This window comes from Dinoponera quadriceps, unplaced genomic scaffold (genome assembly GCF_001313825.1).
Source record: "Dinoponera quadriceps isolate SergipeBrazil2010 unplaced genomic scaffold, ASM131382v1 scaffold717, whole genome shotgun sequence".
NCBI lineage: Eukaryota > Metazoa > Arthropoda > Insecta > Hymenoptera > Formicidae > Dinoponera > Dinoponera quadriceps.
Window position 1 is genome coordinate 2,218,227 of NW_014555639.1, and position 21,275 is coordinate 2,239,501.

The following is a 21,275-nucleotide window of genomic DNA, read 5'->3' on the forward strand; positions in this document are numbered from 1 at the left end:
TTCGTGTGCGCTTATTTTATAGAAGAGCTCAAGCGCGTGAGTCGAGAAACGTGAGCGGAAATGTGCCGACCAATGATACTGAACGCGTGCGGGTACATCGACCAATCAGCATCTGCAAAGGTCGAGGCGTCACGGGGCCCGAACATTAGGAGGGAATCAGCGAAAAGAGAGAAAGAGAAAGACAGAGAGAAGAGCACACAATGATAACCCATTATGGAGCAAGTGCGCCAATTATTGTTATTTATTCCGACGATGACGTCGAGCAGGCGTGAAATCTCACGTGACGCAATGCCGGAATAATATTCGCCAGTGGAATCCCTCGATTGAGTTCATATGTAAGCCCGCTCGAAACGATCACTGGGAGCGCCGATGATTGTTAGTATTATTGATTGGATTATTACTAAAAGCATTAGAGGCATCGCACGCGCCGAAAATCTAAATACGTCAAGATTTACGAGATACGCGTGTAATCGCGGCCGATTATAATAACAGTTCGATTGATTTACAATATCAGCATATAATTATAATCGATTAATTCCTCCTCTTGTGGCCTCACTGCGTTAATACGTCAAAGAACTTCTTTCATTCATTCGATCGTGGCCGCTATCGCGGGAGAGGAAATTAAATTAACGATTGAGAAACGGAATAACTAACGCATCGAGCTCCGTACCAACTCGGAGAATGTAATTCAAAAACTACGTAATAAATCTCTCAATTATGCATCAAGGAAACGAAGCGGCGATGTTATCCGCGAGATTTGCTCGCTTGATTATTGCTGTTTAATATATGCCCGGGTCTGATGTAACAGTCAAAGAGTGAAAAAAGTTGAAAGAATTATTCACCAATTGTACTCGACGCTTCTCTAACGTGCTCGACGTAATAAGCGTGCTGCATATCGCGCGAGGTCTGTCGCAAAATTAATGAAATCGCTAATGTGATAAAAAAACGTTTTCTTGCATACATTTTGACGAACCAAGGTGATCCTCTTCTTGAACAAACCGGCAGGGAGATGTTTTTCCCACTTCTGGAAACAGTATCTCTGTTTACCACTTATTCGATCACGTATTTCTGAGCGCTTTCAGTTGCGTCCGAGCGATGACTTGTCACGTCGTATTGTCTGTGGGCAAGTTTATAGCCAAGATGAACATTGTAGTGATTAGCCTGTGACGACACCCCCCACACGGTGATACCCCATCTCGGTGATAAGCGCCGTCTATGAGGTAGAATTTATCACGACACGATTAAAAGCATTCGAAACGCTGCAACTAACCGAGCGAAGATAAAAGTTTCCATCGCTGCTTCCGGGAATGAGAAGAACAATCTCTATCGATTCGCTTCTCGGTGAAGTTACTTCGAAGAAGATCACCTTGATATGCTAAAATGTATAATGCAAGACATTTTTTTCACATTAACAATCCGTCGTTGCTTCTGCGAGATTCTAAGTACGAAACGTCGCTTGGAAACGGAAGATATTTCTAACGTTATTATTATCATCCATTTGATATTATCCGTTTTATTAACGGGAAATAATCCCTTTGATACAATCGTTATACGTAAGTTGTAAGATAAAAGTACAGTGTAGATAAAAGTAAAATAAAGAAAACCCAAGTTAATTATAATAAACTAGAATAATAGTCATACTTGTGTATGACTATAATTATAATTATTATAATAATTATAATTATAATGCTGTATTGATTAAAGCTTTGCCATTTTATATCGGGACAAATTTTATTCCGTTCACGCGCACTTTTCTTCTTACCGCGGTCAAAACTTTTCTTTTGTTGTCATAACTCTTCGTTCTCGCGATCTATCAGATCTTACCCTGCATTGTCCCTGAGTTTTAACTTTTACAACTACTTTCTTCACATTCAGAGAGAATTTCACTTGTTGTAGGTTGGAAAAGTCGAGGCACAATTAGATCGAACCGGGAAAAGACGTGATTCGATCGTACAACATTTGGCTTCGTTGATTTTCGCCAAGGCGTGTCCAATAGGCATGCACGAGTACAATACGCAAAGGCATTCTCATGAGATGTTATTAGGTAGTTACTGTGCTTCGGAACATGCCGTGCGCACATATGGCGACACGTGCCCCCAAGGGCACGCTCGCGCATTTTGCAAATTCAGTCTGAGTCGGATTAGATCGAGCTAAGTTTAAACATATTCAATGCTACCCTGATATTAACGCTTTTAACTATATTTATTAAAAGGCAAATGTTCGTACTTTTCTTTAATTTTCTCTACTGACCATGAGCAAACAGTTCGGAAACTTTTGGAGGGGTTTTTTTATGAAACAATTTTGAAATTCTACGGCAAAATGAATATTTGTCAAGGAACGTGATTTATTGGAAGTGAAAAGTTGAGGTACATATAATCAGGTGTTTAGCACAGTTGGTTGTACAAATAAGATAAGGAGTAAACTTTTTGTGATAAAATAACTGTAAAATTATAAATCCGACGACGTGTCGATATCAATATTTTTAATTGGAGTATGTTAGATTCAGTTTTTATATTATGTTAAGATATAATTGATACGATGCAATATATAAAAGATATGAAGTTTTTTCATAGAACTTCACTTAGTGCAAACTATAGATAATTTTATAATTAAATTAAATAGATTAAATTAAATTAAATAGATTTAATTAAATTAAATAGATTAAATTTAATAGATAATTTTATCTGCCAGTTTTTCTAAATAACTTTTTCTACGATAAGGAGTATTAAAACGGATATCAAGATAAATAATTGTTTTTCATCAAACGTCCGCCGAGAAAAGTTTTAATCCGTTAAATCCGCCCAAGAATTTGGAGAAAAATGGTTAGAAAATTCTTTGCCTGCTGTGTATCGAAAAGTAAATAATTATACAAAATACTATATGTCTTCTGTAATATTTAGAAAAGTATTTTTACTACGAAAGCAGAAACGAGTAATTTTTTGTTACTATTTCATTATTTCTGCACTGTAATACAGTGATTATAGTAATTATGATAACTAGTATTCTAAAGGCTCATAAAAAAATCGGAAAATTTCGGAAAAAAAACCTGTTGTTTACCGGTTTTTTTCCTAAAATTTGGAAAAATAGGAAAAATATAAAAATCGGTGTGTTGTCACGCTAATGTTGAAAACAAGGAAAAATATACAGAGATCAACAGTTTTCTTCTTTTCCGATTAATTGTAAGAGGAGCAAAATATTTCTTGCAATCAGAAGGAAATAATTTGTTGTAAATACCTTACTATTAGTAGTCATTAGGAAATCTTCTTTTTTCCTTATCTCTTTCCATATTTTGTGAAAAATATGAACAACTTGTCGCGCAGCTATTAATAGTGCCGCGCACGTTCATTTGAAATCGTTCGCTTAAATATCACCAATATACTATCTTTGAGTTAAATGTAAAAGAAAATTAAAAAGTACATACAGTAAAAAATAAAATTTCCTAAAAATTCTAAACGGAGAAATCTGATCTGAGGACATATCTGCGTATTCTGTGGACAAATATAATATTTTTCCCAAATGACGGTCTTTATCTTGTTTTTTTTCCAGAAAAAAGCTTATTTCTCCTGGAGGCAATATTTCCCAGAAGAAATTTAAAAGCACTAATGATAAAATATACACAATTATTTTGAAAATAATTCCATTATATTATTTTCATACGAATCGATTACATTCTCTCAGAAAAATTGTGCAAATTAATTTTGTTATCAAACCCAATATAAAATTTAGCAATATAAACGAAATATACGCGAAAATGAAGTTTATAAAAGATGGTTCTCTTTCTTAAAAATTAACGATAATAAATTACTAAAAAATAATTCGATTTGCATTGCGATTATAAAGTTGATTAATATCCTGTTTAACAATGCCATAGTAGACGCCACTGCACTCTTATTATTAATTTAAGCCATAATTTACGATAAGTTATTGCGCTCTTTGTAGGTCAAGCGATAAGACAGAACCCCAGCGGATCTGTACATTCGGGTTTGGTTTGACGTTCTTGCGTTTGCTCTCGATTTCGTTATTTATCAGACGCATGATGAAATCTTTTCATTACTCGTTCAGTTCAGAGTAAAGCAACAATATATATCATTGTTCTATGCGATATCGATTTTGCTCCTTAATTTCTAAACAAACATACAAGCATCACTCTATTATTTTATATATCTTTATAAACTTATAAAAATATTTTTTTTTCCTTCTTTATTTATTTATTTATTTGTACTTATTTAGAGACACGCTAAGGGAACTACCGCATAAAAGTATAAGCTCTCACGATTCTCTGTTTAGAAATGCAAGAGTTGAAGACTTTCCCGATGGGACAAATATTTATCGGTTCAATGGAATGAGCAAACAAGCGCGATAGAATCGTCATTACGAAAGTAAGAACGTCAAACAAAACCTAAGTGTCAACCACAGAGATCCACACTGGGGTGCTGCCTTATCGAGTGACCTCACAATAACTTATCGTGAGCCACGGTAACAAATTTAAAAGCGCGATTGCGTACAAGTGCTACGACCACCATTGAAGACGATGCTAATCAACTATGTAATCACACACACAAGACGTAGTAGCTAAGCCGATTATGCACGTAGCGTGTTCACGTGCAAGGGAGCGCATTGCCGTTATCAGGATTGTATTAGTTAGCATATCGAAATGTGGGTTATGTTACAATATCAACTTTTATCTAATCTCTATCTAGCACCAATGTGACATAAATCTGAAAATGATCGCTAAATGGAAATCGCATGCCAGGACTGTCTAGCAGCTATACCAGTTACACAGGCAGTGGTTAAAAAGAAAAGATTACATTAAGCTGAGATAATTTAATTTCTATTCAAGATTTACAGATTACAGTTTTCTATCACTATCTATATTTTATCTATATCTATATCTGTAGTTAAATTTGAGAAATACATACCTAAAATATATTAAATCTAAAATAGTCTAATAGTAGGTGTAACACACAAAACTTTGTTGATATCTGTCGTTATAATCCTTTTAGCTCAATTCAAAATATGTTTCAGCAATCGGCTAATGTCTTCTACAACAAACCTTTTGCATATATATTTTATTAGATCATAAGACAAGGGAAGTACGTCGATTGTTAATATACCGACATATTACACGTATCTACTTTGTAAATAGTTTTGTATTACTCACGATTTTTGCGAAACACTTTCAATCTGTGACACAATGTCCATAACAAATTAGGGAACTCCAGAAATGTCAGTATAAGAGAGAGACACTGCCGTTCAATGTTAGAATTTCAACGTCACAGTTTTTGTCGGTAAGAGTGAAAAGTAAGAGTGACAATAATAACTGATCAATAGTTGATAGTTTAAGTTTCTGAGAGTCGGTAAGTTACCAGGGTCGGTAAGTTCCTAGGAGTAAGTCTCCGAGGTGGATAAGTTCCGAAGATCGGTAAGTTACCAGGGTCTATACGTTTCCGAAGGGCGGTAAATTTTTTGATTGTGCATCGCGTAGGCAGAGTGAGATTCAAGGATTTCAATTTTTGGATAGATTCAAGTAAACATGGGACCCTGGTTGTTCAATTTCTTACGTAAATTCAGGAACAGTACACTAGATTTAACATACCGAAGACATGCAGAGGCGCCATCTGTTGCGGCCTGCGCATATTAATACGTTGGTATCGACAAATCTTTTTCACGACGACCGGATTTGAATTCTCCGCTGCTACGACCCGACGAAGACGCTACGCTGTGTTGACATTCCCGATCACGGTCCTCACGTGAGATAATCCTTTTCGGTGAAGAACATGACGAACGTACGACACTTGCCCGACACTATGAAACGCGTGGCAGCAAAATTTGTTCCAAAATTGTTGAATTTTGAACAAAAACAGCGGCGAATGGAAGTTGCTCAGGAGTCACTAAATGAAGTCAACGACGATGCAGAATTACTGAAACGTGTTATAACAGGTGACGAAACATGGGTTTACGGATATGACGTCGAAACTAAAGCTCAATCGTCCCAGTGGAGGCATTCTGGCTCGCCAAGACCGAAAAAGGCTCGACAAGTGCGGTCGAACGTGAAGGTTATGCTCACTTTGTTCTTCGATTTTAATGGCATAGTGCATCATGAATTCTTGCCACGAGGTTAAACGGTCAATAAGGAGTTCTACCTACAAGTTCAACGCCGTTTGCGTGAAGCAATCCGAAAAAAACGCCCGGATTTGTGGAAAAACAATTCATGGCTTTTGCACCACGATAATGCACCTGCTCACACTTCATTGCTTGTTCGTGAATTTTTGGCCAAAAACAATACTGTAACGATGCCCCAGCCTTCATATTCGCCAGATATGGCTCCGTGTGACTTTTTCCTATTTCCAAAAATAAAGAGAACCTTAAAGGACCGTCGTTTTACAAGCATAGATGACATTAAAAGCGCATCGCTGAAAGAGCTAAAGGCTATCCCAAAGATCGAGTTTGAGAAGTGCTTCGAGGATTGGAAGAAGCGCTGGCACAAGTGCATAATATCTAATGGGGATTATTTTGAAGGCGACAACATTAATGTAGACGAATAAATAAATATTTTTTTCAAAAAACGAAAATTCCCGTTATTTTCTGAACACATCTCGTATATCGATTTTAGTCAACTTAACCGGTATGCAGCTCGTTTAGCATACATTTTTACATTTGTATAATGCGCACGCTATTTATCATGACCGAATTCTCCTTTCACTAGTAAAATTCCTTCTGTCTATCTTGTTATCTTCGCCGAAGTCTCTGTGACTTCGATCCGCCTTCCTTTCACTTCCTATCCTTTTTACCGGTGTTATAGATGAATCTTTCTATGCAATTTCTATTAGCATAATTTTTACATAATTGCATACGGTACTACAACCAGGTCGATGCCCGCGAATAATTATTTTACAAGAGAATAAATTGCACGTACACATGCGTGCCAAAGCTGTAAGGTTGTAGGTAAAAGTCAAGCAAAGCTGCAGAAAACAAGAAGGAATAATAATAAGCAAAAATGAAACAATCCGTTCAGCATCGGCAACTAAGAACAAGAATATTATATATAACTTCCACTATTTTTAAACCTCCTTCTGCAGTACCAGGTGTACCGGTATGAAATGAGCGTCAAAATATAAATGTCTCGATAGGGAACATTTATTTTGAACGGGCCTTAATTTTGTTTTGTTTGGTTTCTATGACATCTATCAAACATATTCAGTTTACATCAAGTTATTGAACAAACAACATCATATTTTTTCATCGTGTTAAAAATGTCGAATTTTGTACCAGAAAATGATGATTTGCGGAAAGCATTAATTTTTTGTTTTCATTTGAAGAAAAGTGCTGCAGAGTCGCATCAAATGCTTGTCGAGGCATATGGTGATCATGCTCTATCAGAAGCAACATGCAAAAGATGGTTTCAACGGTTCAGAGATAATGATTTTGATGTGAGAAATAAAGAACGTGGAAAACCACCAAAAAAGTTTGAAGACACCGAATTGCAAACAATATTGGATGAAGATGACACTTTGAGTCAGACACAAATGGCAGAAATGTTAAATGTTGCACAACAAACAATTTCTGACCGTTTAAAAGCTATGGGAAAGATCCAAAAGTCTGGAAAATGGGTGCCACATGAATTGAATGAAAGACAGATGGAAAACCGAAGAAACACTTGTGAAATTTTGCTTCAAAGACACGATAGAAAATCAGTTTTGCATCGAATTGTTACTGGCGATGAAAAATGGATTTATTTTAAGAATCCTAAACGGAAAAGATCATGGGTTAATCCGGGACAACCATCAACTTCGACTGCAAAACCAGATCGATTCGGCAAGAAGACAATGCTGTGTGTCTGGTGGGACCAGAAAGGTGTGGTGTACCACGAGCTCCTAAAACCTGGTGAAACCGTCAATACAGATCGCTACCGACAACAAATGAGCAATTTGAACTATGCATTGATCGAAAAACGACCAGAATGGGCCAGAAGACACGGCAAGATAATTTTGCTCCATGACAATGCACCTGCACACAAAGCAAAACTGGTTCAGGATACGATCAAAGCACTCGGCTGGGAGCTGCTACCCCACCCGCCGTATTCACCAGACTTGGCTCCTTCCGACTACCATTTGTTTTCATCGATGGGACACGCATTGGCTGAGCAGCACTTCGATTCCTACGAGGAAGTCGAAAATTGGGTGACTAATTGGTTTGCTTCAAAAGACGAACAGTTTTATTGGCGTGGAATCCACAAATTGCCTGAAAGATGGGAAAAATGTGTAACTAGCAATGGCCAATACTTTGAATAAAATGTTTTTTACTTTCCCATTAAAAAATAGTGTTTTGATTTCACAAAAAAACGCTCACTTCATACCGGTACACTTAGTAAATTGAATTAGTCATTCGAATTAATACTTGGCATTGCTTAATTATCATTAATTATTATTAGTTATTAGTTTCGTCATATTATAAATTATTAAATTAATAATATGACGAAATAAATTAATTATACACGTTCAACCTGTTGTTGTAAGCACAACGATGAGATATGTCGATGGCTATAAACGAAGCCACGGCTCGAATTACCAAACGTCGCTATGCGGAAATGCAAACCGGCATTCTGACAATGGAAATATCGAAATCGGGGATGGTCAGCGTCCACATTCAAGTGACGCTGACACATCAAAATCGTCTCCTCTGATTGAGACATAGGAAAAGTATAAAAGGGGACATGATTCCGGCGCGGGAGCGACTCTAGACTTTTAACTCTCGGGAACCGATATGCTGTCAGTCACACAAGTAATATTGTATCGGGCGGACACGTAATAAAGACAAGTTCAGTTTTTTTCAACAAAAGATAATTTATTTTACACCGAGCGTCACCGACCCCCCACTCTAACGCGCTTTGAAAGGCACCCCACATTACCCGCGACGACTCAACTCGCGCAACACTGTCAACAAATTAACTTTTTTACTACAAATAAAAAAAACTAGCAAATATTTAGGTTAATTATTTCGTTATCAAATTATACCATCTACGTTATCACGTATCCCTGATATGTTTTCTTATTGAGCAATTTGTATATTGAGATAATATATAAAACGTTCAACGTAAATCTTTTAGTCGAGAAGTAACCGTCGAATCGAACAGTTTGTAAAAGAATACATTAATATAATATCTCTATCTTATTACCCGCCGTATAAATTATATTTTGTGGTTATTATTATGTATAATATAAAAAATATGTATAATTCAAATATTTGCGTTTTAAAACAATAGATATTTATTTTTAAAAGAAAAAGTGAGAAAAAAGAATTAAAATTTATTTAAATATAAATTAAATGTATAAGTAAAGAAATTCAAAGATTAATTGAGATATAATTTTGAAATATCACGGTGAAATATCTCTAAATATAATGACAATAAAAATAATTAATAAAGATAGAATATTTCGATATAGTCGCATAACATATGTGGGATAATTTTAGATTAAGCCTATGTAAAATAATTTGATGAGGAACGGACAGTGTCATAAACATGATCGAGATAGAAACCATAACGATTAAGGAAGCAACTGAGATAGCTGGAGGAGACGAGCAACTATTTCAAGAGATGTTGGACAAGATCCGACATTGGCTGCAACAACAACCTCATCTCCCTCAAGGTTCGCATTTTAAGATTCGTATCAGCCTTTTTGATTATTTTTTTACATGCCGCCCTCGGATCAATGAAACATATTTAAATATATTTAAGACAAAAATGCCTACGTAACTTTAACAAAACGAATTATTTTGTCATTCGTGAAGCACGGATGTCGATTGTCTATATTCTAACAAAACAAATTATTTTGTCATTCATGAAACATAGTTTGCCTGCTTTCAGTCATTAACCCATTTGCATCCGTAAGCGGAATATTCCGCGCATGCCGATCATCTCCTATCACCGAGCGCGGAATATTCCGCCAGTCGCGACTTTTTTTATTACCGCTCGCGGAATATTCCGCATATGACACAGTTCACGTTTTGTTGTCAATCTGTGAGCATTTGAACTATTTTAATTGCATTCTTAAATAAACCATGTTAAAATAAACTCTACGAACTATTCGGAAGTCATTTACTGTAGAAGTTTACTGTGTATTGTAGAACGAGTGTACTGTGGAAGTTAACGAAAATAATAAAACTACCGATATACGGCCGCGCGCGGTGATATGGGCCAACCGTCAGTTGAACGCCTCTGATATCTGAACACAGAAACTTAAATAGAATCATAATGCAAATGGGTTAATGACTAAGTAACTTTGACATATTCTACTTTAATATACCAACTGTGTAAAGGAATGATTAAATGATGTGTATTAACATACCGTAATAATGAATATAAATCACAGGGATTTCGGACAAACGATTACAGATCACTCTTTTAACTTCAAAACTTGATCTGGAGAAATCTAAGAAACGTATAGACTTGCTATACACTCTTCGTACTCTGCTTCCCGAAGTTTTCGCCGACTATGACCCGCTATGCGACAGTATTGCTCAACTTCACAAATGCATGTAAGTGTAAATCATATGTCATTGTTATATTCTCTTATGCTGATTTTCATAACATTTTATATACAAAAACGAATACTAAATAATATTTTATATACAAAAACGAATACTAAAAGTGATAATCATAAATACTAATTAAAATTTAATGTAATATTAAAAAAGATAAATAAGAAATATTATAATTTGTGTGTATAAAAATGGATATTAACGTAATTATTTCGGATAATTTTAATTAAAAGACAAGTATCTCGTTTTCCAAATTAAATGTATTAATTGTGCATTTTATAAAATAATTTAGAGAATATTTTTTATAAAGCATAAAATGAATATTGGCAATAAATAAGAAAACTAATGGCGAAACGTCATTTAATAAAATAAATCATTATCCGTGTATAATCGAATTCTAGTTTTTATGTTAAATGTATCTTCATGAATATATATTCACTGGCAGGCAATGGGTACCTCTACCAAAGTTATCACCGGAAAAGCACAGAATCCATGTCGTTAGGTGGATAAACAATGACAGCTCTTTATTTCATTTACAAGATTTGTTAAAGTACGTAAAAATTATACAAGCAAGTATATCATATCGGTACCTCAAGGACATTGAAGTTTCCGCAAAATTTTATTCCGCAAAAAAATCGGGATCTTCTCGTCGCGAAGATATATCGTCGCACAACAATAGCACGATTGCGCCTAACTATTAGAAATTACTTGTAGTGAGTCACGGGACATTATAAAAGTAAGTTTAAATACGCGCTGCATTTACCGGCCAGCAACGCATAAGTCATTGTATAAAACTACAAAGCGGACAACGACGATGAAATAGGAACGAAGAAAGAGGGAAACCGTGACCGAGCTTCATGCAGCGTTATAAACTTTTCATATTATCGGAATCTACACGCTCGGTGCTCGACGAAATGATTATTTAACGCCGGCGTTACTATGCCCGCGAGTAATTTCCGTCCGAGCGTTTTCACGAAACGCCATCCGGTCGATCCAATCACAGTGGATCGATCCCGCCGTCTTATTCCACGCAATCTTTGGAATCTCCTTTTCTTTTCTTTTCCCAGCCTGTCTTTCTTCATCTCCTTTTCTATTCGCGTAAAACTAAACACGTAACCTCCTCTCTCTTGCCTGCTATTATCGATAATGCGATAGAAACAATATACACACCTCTACACTCGTCTCTTCCTATCTCTACAGTTACACTCTACCGGGCGACACATATCGAGAGGAAAAGCTGAAATCGATGACTTTGTCGAAGCAGGATAAGAAGGGAAAAACCGCGAAGGGTAAAACTCGCGAAGCCATTCAGATCGTAGTCGCATTTTCCGCGCACGCTCTTGTATATCCGCAGTTTTGATCAATGAGGAAAACTCGCGATGAATCGTGACACGAAAGTTTAACGGATGACAATTGTTCTTAGTTTTGTTGTTGCTTATTTTTGGTTGGAAATAATTTTCTAGAAAAAATGCACGTCTCCATTAATCACCACTATGTCGCAATTTTTTCTTGAATTATTAATTTTTCGTAATAAAAATTAAATATACTTTTTCGCTATACAATATTGAACGATGAACTTAGGTCGAGTGCGTAAAAGATACAAATGGATTAAAGATGAAAAAATTAAAATTAAATCGAAAGACGCGTATATAACGCGGTTTTCTTATATTATAGATATACTTACTTACAGATATACTTTCATGATGTTAGATGTACGTGTAGATGAAGACGTAATTAGTTCTGAATGTGTCATTTGGGATTGCGCCAATGCTACTTTTGGTCATGTATTAAAATTCCCACCAAGCTTATTAAAAAAATGTGACCTTTGTCTGGTATGTAGTCGCACTCCACATATATTATATATCATCATGCTTAAACTAATTTGTGACTTGTTTAAATTATTCAGGAGGCATACGGTTTAAGATTTAAAGCAATTTATTTTATAAACGCACCAACGTATATCGATAACTTATTGGCGATGATTAAAATGTTTATGAAACCAAAACTTCATGAGAGAGTGAGTAGAGATAATACTGTGAAAACTCGCAATTATTATATAGTATGATATTGTGATAATTTTCATTTTGTTCCGTATTTGGTAGAATAAAAGAAAACATAATTTTCAAGTAAACTTCTGAATTTTTGACCAGCAGTGAATTTTTAGATAAAAATAATCAAATCCGGGGCAGATTCATTATATAATATTGTACCGAAATCCATTTTACCGGAGGATTATGGCGGAGAGGAACCATCAATGGCAACTCTAACTGGTAAAACATCAATCGATATTATGAACACGCAGATTTATTAATAATTTTGTGAACTTATTGTTTAGATTTTGTGAATTTAATGTTTAGATGACAAAACAAGTCTCGCAGAACACAAGTTCTTTTAATTTGGTATCTATTCTCCGTGAAAAATTGTCCGCTCTTCCTCAATATTTATCAACAACAATATTTATTCTCTACAACATACAAAAATCCGTTAATACTTAAATTAAAAACTCTAATTGTTCATTATTTGGATGTAGGAAAATGATTTAAAATGGAAAGATCTTATTTTAACTGTATTATATTCCAGATATGTGGCGTACGAAAGTAAAAGATCGACGAGCCTGGTTACTAGAACAAGAAAAACTTAAGATCAACGAGTCTCTCCGAACTGAATGCGTAATAAATATGGATAATTTATTCGGAGTTGCCGGAACATTTCGAAAATTAGAAATTGACTAACTCATTAAAAATAATTAATTAATTAAGATAATAAAAAAACTGCTCAGAGTTATACATTGCGATAGTTTGTAACATTCTAAAACTTCGAATATTTTTGCTTCGTTTGAGAAGTAATTTATCCCAAATATAGCATAACAATTTGAAATAGGGAAAATTGAGCTATGTGCTTATCTATTTGTTCTGAAACTGCCGGGTTCTTTTCAGAATTTCGTTTCCAATCATTGATTACTGTTAAACTTTTGCTGCTTTAAAGTATAAGAATCATAACACATATAGTTTCGTAGATTTCTGCATTTTTATTGAAAAATGTTTAATAAAAACATAAATTAGGCGAGTAATGTTTCACTATAATATAATATTTATATTTTGATCATATCTTTGCTTTCTTCGATCGCGTTAACAGAAAATACTGCAATCTCTCGTTTCGGTTAATAATAATCCACCATAGTTGAGTCGCGTAAAGAATGATTGAAAGAAAGCGCTAAGTAATTTACAATCGAATAGATAATCTACACTCTAGGAATTCCGAAAGGAAAAAGGAAATGGAAGATATAACAATAATATTAATAGTTTCGCTTTATATAATGATAATAACTATACGTATATTAAGTGAGTACCACGCGCGACATGCGACCTCATGGAAGAGAATTCGATTAATTTATTCGCGATCGATTTGTGCTATAGGTCGATTTGTCGCGCGCAGTACGAATCATATCCAATATGAACTATTGCATGGCACATTCGCTAAAAAAAAATCTTTCGTAGCTGCGTACTTTCCTTTATTCGTTTACTGCGCCAGTGTCCAAATGCCCGCATATTTAGTTCTGTCATTAATAGACCATTCAATAATTTATTATATAACCGATCGCCCGTACGATCAACATTAATACATGAATTTCGACTTGTCGAAATATAAGAAAGATGTCTAAAGCTTTTTTGCTAACCGGGCGGCACGAACCAACCATCCTCTTCTTTCGCTCGTTATTATATTTTTACAATTTACAAATATAATTTGATACATCATCTTCGAAAAATACATTCGCGCCACACACGCTTATCACCATTACGCTCCTTTAGAGAATATTCCTCCTTTTTTTAATAAGTCTGGAAACAGGTCAAAAACTTAAACAGCTTTAAACAATGATATCAATAATGTGACGACAATAATAATATAATAATAATAATTAAATTTATAGTAAGCACAAATATGTCACGTAAAGTAACGCAGTGATATTTAATGTACAGTAAAAATTATTAATGGATATCACGCTATCATAAGATACTTATCAGCTATTGGAAAGAATCTGTAAAAACGACCTTAACGTACAATACAAACGCGAATATAATTTTTTTGTTTTCCATATTTACGTCAAACGTGATCAAGCTTCGATTTTTGAATATGTTCTGCGAATATCGATCGGTAGAAACAGAAAAATAGCAGTTTTTCTAAAGCGAGCAACATTTCATTTTGTTCTTCATTACTTAAAAATTACTTCGATGTGTATTTCTCATGTACAAAGAAACTATTAATAATATTGTCATACGGTTGTCATACATAAATCAGCAATAATTGACTATTCTCACAAATAATCTGATATTCGTGCATTTCTATACTTTAGATTTAAAAATTCTTAAATAAACAACATTTTGAAACCGCGGAAAAAAATTAACGAAATGTCACTATGCGCATTATACTGCGGCAAATTTTAGATAGATATAAATTTTTATAAATTGTCAAAATAAAATGTTAGAAGGAATATATACGAACTCATATATACATAAAATCGCCTTAAAAAATATGGAAGAATTTATATACTTATTATTACATCGCATTGGAAGAAACACTTACTCAATATACTGTTGCAAATGACCAATGCAGAAACGTGATGCATTAGAAATGTACCGAATACATGAAACGTATACATTAAAAATGTTTTTATATGTAAATATATTAAATCTCGCAATTCATAGAAAATGTTTCAAAAATATCGCATTTACCGTAGAGCCTTGTTTCGAAATGACGAGAGCTTGAATTCGTATTACATTTTTACAGCGAATAGTACTTGTTATTCACGCGTAATTGTCAATCTGCGTATACACGCACGTATGCATATGTAAGACAAAAGTTAGAATAAACACACAATTGATATAAATTCTATCAAATTATTCTAAATAATATACAAATGCTGTAAATTGCTTCGTCAAATAATTACAATTGCAAATATTCAGAAAAATAATATATTCCTTTCTATTCACTACGCAGAATATAAATTTCGCGGTTTGACAAAATGTGATGTAAATATGATACAGAATGTAGTGACGTTTAATACATCATATCACTGTAATATTTCAACTTTAAGATCTCGTCACACTTAACATTACATATAAGATTATCACGATACAAAGACTAAGCTCTAGGTGTCTATATTCACATGGATATCAGTTTTCACTATTATTATTATACTATTATTATTACGCTATTATAATGGCAAAATTTCGGCTGTAACTAACTTCTATATTAATCGCGAATATATTACATATGTTCGGTGTGCTTGCATGTGACCTTCCCTGTACTTATCTAATATGTAATGTGTTTATGTATATACAATATATATATATATATATTCACTACGCATATATATATATATATAAATGTATATGTATATAATTTGTATGCGTGTGTATGTGTGGGGTGTGTGTTCGCGCGCGCGCGTGCGTGTGTGTGTGTGTGTGTGTGCATATATATTATACACCATAGCATGACTTATTTCTATAACTACAATTTCTCGATTACATTCTTGGTTTGATCGTTTCTTTCTCATTCACACACTTTTTCACATAAGCACACAAACGCATACGCATACAGTACATATCTTTCAGTAAAACTTTTTTCCGTTCTCATAATGAAACATCCATTTGATTGATATTGAGATGGGTACAAATGTTTATGCATTGGGCGTATCAATGAACCCGTACAAATGTATTTGATGCACTTCGTATCAAACATAAGCAGTTGTTGTAACACCACTAAGACAACATGTTGCTTATCTGCATGTCGCAAGATATTGTTTGGGGATTGTTCTCGGTATTCTTTATAGGCACCAGTGAATCAGAAGTATTAGCAGACTCTTTAGGCATAAGTACATTTGGAGCATTTGCAGATGCTGATGATAACAATGTTGCTTTCGGTTTCACTTTTGTTTTAGCTTGTTGCTCCATGCTATCTATTTCAGCCCAAATGCTCCTCACTTCCTTGAAAAGCTAATAACATATGTCTTGGTTTTAATATGTTCTTCTTCTTATCATTGTTATTAAAACTCAAAATATAATAATAAAATATACATACCTGATTCAACCATGTTTCGTCTGCTAATAATTCGTTTAATATTATTGTAGTATCCTTATGCGGATCCGCTACTCTCTTTTCCGTCACTTTTCCTGCGCATTCTAAAAACATCAGATACTTTTGATGAGCAACTTTATTGTACAAAGCTACTTTCATTTGGCAAATGCGGCATAGCAGAAAATCCTGGAAACAAAGTAAAAGTATATAAGTAAAACTTATTAGACTTTGTTAGATTTTATTAGATCACAACTTCGTCGTACCTTTTCGTAAGTTACTCTTGGATCAGGTGGCGAACCTTCCAACGTAGTACCATTATATGGTTGTCCATAAAGTAGAACTCTCGCATGAATTCTGGTTTGCTGACAACCAGCGCAAGATTTTCCTTTATATTCCGACCACGGTAGGTCCTTAAGCACATTAAGACACGGCCATGTCGATATCGCCGTTATGATATTTGATTTCCATTTCGTCATAGTCAAAAGGCGACGTTTTCTTTCGTCTGTTACTTCATCGACAGTTTTGACATTTGACAAGAAATAATCATCTAAATAATAAAAACATAAATGCAAATATTATGTCGTGATGCACGCCATCTAAGAATATTATATTTATTGTATAATTTTGCTTCACCTTGTTCCTGAAAGATCTCGGTAAGAAAATTGGAATCCAAAGCTTGCGAGATCAATGTCTGTATATATACTTCGAAGTTGTCTTGATATTTTTCGGTGTCTTTCATAAACTTATTAATACTTTCACTGTAATATACGATAGAAATATTATAGTTTTACAAAATTCATCGAGAATTTCGAAATAAACTGCCGCACAGATATTCACCTGTCATCGATGATCATCTCATCCCTCAAAAATTCCACAATAGTTTCTATTTTGCCCTGCTGCAAAAATTTTACTGGTACTTGCTGATATATATGACGATTTTGTGGAGCCCATCCAGAATACTGTAAAACAATAATAGACAACAATAATAGACAACTGTAAAACTGTAAAACAATAATAGATACTGTAAAACAATAATAGACAACAATAATAGACAACAATAATAGAACAACAATAATAAACAAAATAATGTTATATATTCAACTATATCTGTATTGCTTTGTATTTTTTCTTTTCTAATTTGACTAATTTGATACATACCGTGGATATGTTTCTGTATAATGTTTTTCCGTTAGATTTGAATGGTTCGTATTTCTGGAGTAACGTTTTGCCATCTATCCTCCAAAGAGGAGGATATTCTTCACTTAAATCCGTTTTGATTACGACAAATTCGCCAGACTGAAAAGTGTGACAAAAATATTATTGCTCTAAATTTTACCCAATGTTACATACTAGTTTTTATTAATCGCACAAACTTTAATATCTTATATGGAAATTTATGTTATTCTTTCATGAATTTTAATTAGAATAAAAGTGAGGATTACCGCATCTTCCAAATAGCCTACTGAATGCTGCATGCAAGAACATATATATACATACATATATACATATATACATACATATATGTACACACACACGCGCGCGCGCGCGCGCGCACATATGTATATACATACATACATACATACATATGATTATGACATTTTTATTTGTAAGATATATAACATAATACTGGCCTAAGAAGGACAACATTCTTTGGAGCTCTGCCATCAGCACTCAGACTATTGTTCATTGCACTTTCCCTTCATCAGGAGGGTTATTAGTACAGGCCCGTATTTCTCAAAAAAAAAAAAAAAAGGAAGCCACCAAGTGAAAACTTCCCTATTTACTTCGACTCCAAGGGCTATTCCGTAACCGTCTACCGAAGATGTCGGCTAGAGAATATGTCGTTGTCATCTTCATTGTTCACTATAACCGTTCGCTATTGCCAGGCCGTCGTCAATAGATTGAAGCTATTTTATATGAGACTGCCTAGAGTTTATCACATTGCATCACATGCACTTATTCGTTAAAACTGGGTCTATATATGGTCGCTGGCAGTCATAAAGTTGTGTAGTCGTAGTCGTTCGAATCGGTCCATCTCAAATTTTAGAGACTATAATCAATCCAGTCGTTGGAATTGGAAGTCGTTGAAATTAGAACAGAACAATGAAAATGTGCAGTCTAGCCATTACGCGCCGTTGTCAAAAGATAGTCAACACATTCGTGCCATTTTGCATCAGATCATTATCTACAATGCTCGTTCCTACTTCTTCCAGTACTCTCATTCGCAAACATTGTTTAATTAATTCCTGAATAATAATTAAGAAATTTGTAAAATAGTAGAGGATTTTTTTTCTGAGTTTGCTACAGTCTACCTAGGCATGAGTGTTTTGCCTTTATTTGTCAGAGAGACTCTGTATATATTATAAAACCCATTCAATATATTGCTTCCGTGATTATATCTTGGTTGCTTTCTAGTATGAGACACAGTTAGCATAAGTCTAGTTATATCATCATTTATCCTTATTTCGCATTTGGTAAAGGAAAATATAACTAGATTTGTATCTCTTGTTGGAACGCAATCCTTATAAACCAGAACTTCTTCAGTGATGAATATTATAGACCTCGCTTAATATTGTTTAATTAATTTCTTAATAACTATTGTAGAATTTGCAAAATGGTACAGAACTTTTCTGTTCGGTTTGTTACAGTCTATCTACACATGAGTGTTTTGTCTTTAATTGTCAGATACTCTTATATACATATATCGGATATCTGACTGTATGTACGATATCCATCATGTATATAGTCAACTATTGAACAAAAGAGCTCTATAAAAGTGATGTATCAAAATTTATTCGCTAGTCGCCAATTGGCAGCTAACAATGAGCGGAATAACGTTGTGAGCAACAAGATGTTTCAGGTACTACCATCGCAAAGCTCGTCTATCGCATCGCGTGAATCATCACAAATCATTCACAAATCTTTTCTAATAACTAAAAAATTATGTTTATAAAATGGTGGACTTTTTTGTTCAATCGAACTTATTTTATAAGCATACGACGAATATCAAGAAATAATCATGTCTTAAGCGATAGGATCAAGATTTGAAGTTTAAGGTTTCATATATACTGATATTTGTCACTAAGCATAATAACTGTCATATATATGTATACATACTTGTAGATTTGGTCACTCTGAACGAAAGTTTACCATTTGCACATAAATTTTTGAGTTATTAATTAAAGAAGTTTTTAAATATGACCATTTCCATTAATTAATTAATAACAAAAATTGTATATAGTTGTTTATAAAATGGTAGAGGACTTTCTTGTTCACATTAACTTAAACTATAAATATGTGACGGATAGCACGGTTTATGTCATATCTTATATAGTTCAATGTTCACAGGTGAATCAGCCTATATTTGTAACATATACAGGGTATCCTGCATAATTCCGTCCGAAACTATATAAAATGGATTAAAAATCCACGCTACCCAAAAATCTCAAAGCTACGAGAAACAGCGACACGGAGAAACACAGATTCTGTGGAGGAACGTGGCGAGCCGCGATTCATAAATGTCACAGTCGCGCGCACAGTCGAAGACATCTTTCTTTCAATATATTCGGTCTACCGCATCGTGCGCGCTGGTTCGCCTATCTATTTTCTTCAATAACTCAAAACTTTAAGTGCTAATTCAAAAAATGACTTCGACCATATTTTTCTACTCGGCCTATGGTATCCATTTTATATACTTTCAGGTGCGTTACGCTGGACACCCTATATATATGAGATCGATATTATAATTTATGATTTCAATTAATTCGTATTTCATATAATTATAGATTTTGTTTCTAACTATAGATCATACATTAAGCCGTGTATTTAACGCAAGTCAGTCCTATAGTGCTGACAAATTGTGAGACGAATCATGAAACGAATGAATGCATAAATTATAAAACAATATGATTGATAATCATGAAAATAGTATAATCGATAATCAGGAATTAAATTTATTACCGTTTGGTAATAAATTCGAATTATAAACTGTAATATCGGCTTTGTGTTGTTAAGCTAATACCACGAAGGTTGGTGTTTAACCACCACGAAGTGCAGTTTAAATTTAATTACGATTATTATATAAATGAATTTAATTCCTGATGATCGATCATATCTTTTTCATTGAATATCTCGCGTTGAACATACCCAGGTTCAACATAACAAAATTATTCTAGCCAAACAAACTTATCTTAGGTATCAAATATTTTAAATAGTTTTAAATAATGTATTTAATATACTTATAAAAAGTGTGATACCTGAGAAAATAAAATTACCTTTAAAAACAGATAAAAAAGGGAGCAAAGTGCACACACTTCACCGATGTTTTGTTATTACAACAAAAAAATACAACAAAAAATCCAGCTAGAAAATTGTATTAAAAAAGTTTTTCTTTAAATCTTACTCAGAATAATTGTACTAGCGAATATTCTATTGTCATATTAAATAATAATTTTTAGCTATACTGAGAAAAAAATATCTAAAAACAAACGAATATTTCTTTGATAGGTCCTTACACAATATTTACTTAAATCTAAATTGTCTTTAAACCGAATATTGTTTACTCGATTTAAGTAAATAATATTCGATTTAAATAAAATGAACTTAGATTTAAGTAAATATCGTGTAAAGATACCCACCAAAGATATAATCATTTGTTTTTA

At 33.9% G+C, this 21,275-nt stretch overlaps 2 protein-coding genes across 6 annotated transcripts in view; one reads left to right on the forward strand and one right to left on the reverse strand.

Annotated features, from left to right (window-relative positions):
• Window positions 1-9,520: 9,520 nt before the first annotated feature.
• On the forward strand, window positions 9,521-13,271 carry LOC106744988 (alpha-tocopherol transfer protein-like). The gene is made up of 7 exons (XM_014620181.1): window positions 9,521-9,647; window positions 10,371-10,536; window positions 10,985-11,089; window positions 12,230-12,371; window positions 12,446-12,556; window positions 12,704-12,809; window positions 13,120-13,271. Exons 1-7 carry the CDS (start codon window positions 9,521-9,523, stop codon window positions 13,269-13,271), a joined length of 909 nt encoding a protein of 302 aa, XP_014475667.1.
• Window positions 13,272-15,945: 2,674 nt separating this feature from the next.
• Window positions 15,946-21,275, reverse strand: part of LOC106745048 — a 12,096-nt gene continuing 6,766 nt past the window's right edge. For 3 of the 5 annotated variants that reach the window (XM_014620295.1, XM_014620294.1, XM_014620293.1), the window contains 7 exons: window positions 18,057-18,083; window positions 17,773-17,910; window positions 17,452-17,573; window positions 17,248-17,372; window positions 16,878-17,161; window positions 16,618-16,800; window positions 15,946-16,532 (listed from right to left, as the gene is read on the reverse strand). In XM_014620295.1, coding sequence (XP_014475781.1) covers window positions 16,299-16,532; window positions 16,618-16,800; window positions 16,878-17,161; window positions 17,248-17,372; window positions 17,452-17,573; window positions 17,773-17,910; window positions 18,057-18,083 — 1,113 coding nt within the window. In that variant the 3' untranslated portion in view covers window positions 15,946-16,298. The remainder of the gene's footprint in view (window positions 16,533-16,617; window positions 16,801-16,877; window positions 17,162-17,247; window positions 17,373-17,451; window positions 17,574-17,772; window positions 17,911-18,056; window positions 18,084-21,275) is intronic. The other 2 variants (XM_014620297.1, XM_014620296.1) reach the window with 1 other exon arrangement.

What these genes read in the sequence shown, in the direction of transcription:
- LOC106744988 (XM_014620181.1), top strand. Translation starts at nt 9,521, where the DNA reads ATGATCGAGATAGAAACCATAACGATTAAGGAAGCAACTGAGATAGCT. An exon ending in CATTTACAAGATTTGTTAAA is followed by an intron (nt 11,090 to 12,229) that starts GTACGTAAAAAT and finishes ACTTACTTACAG; the next exon opens with ATATACTTTCATGATGTTAG. An exon ending in ATCAATGGCAACTCTAACTG is followed by an intron (nt 12,810 to 13,119) that starts GTAAAACATCAA and finishes ATTATATTCCAG; the next exon opens with ATATGTGGCGTACGAAAGTA.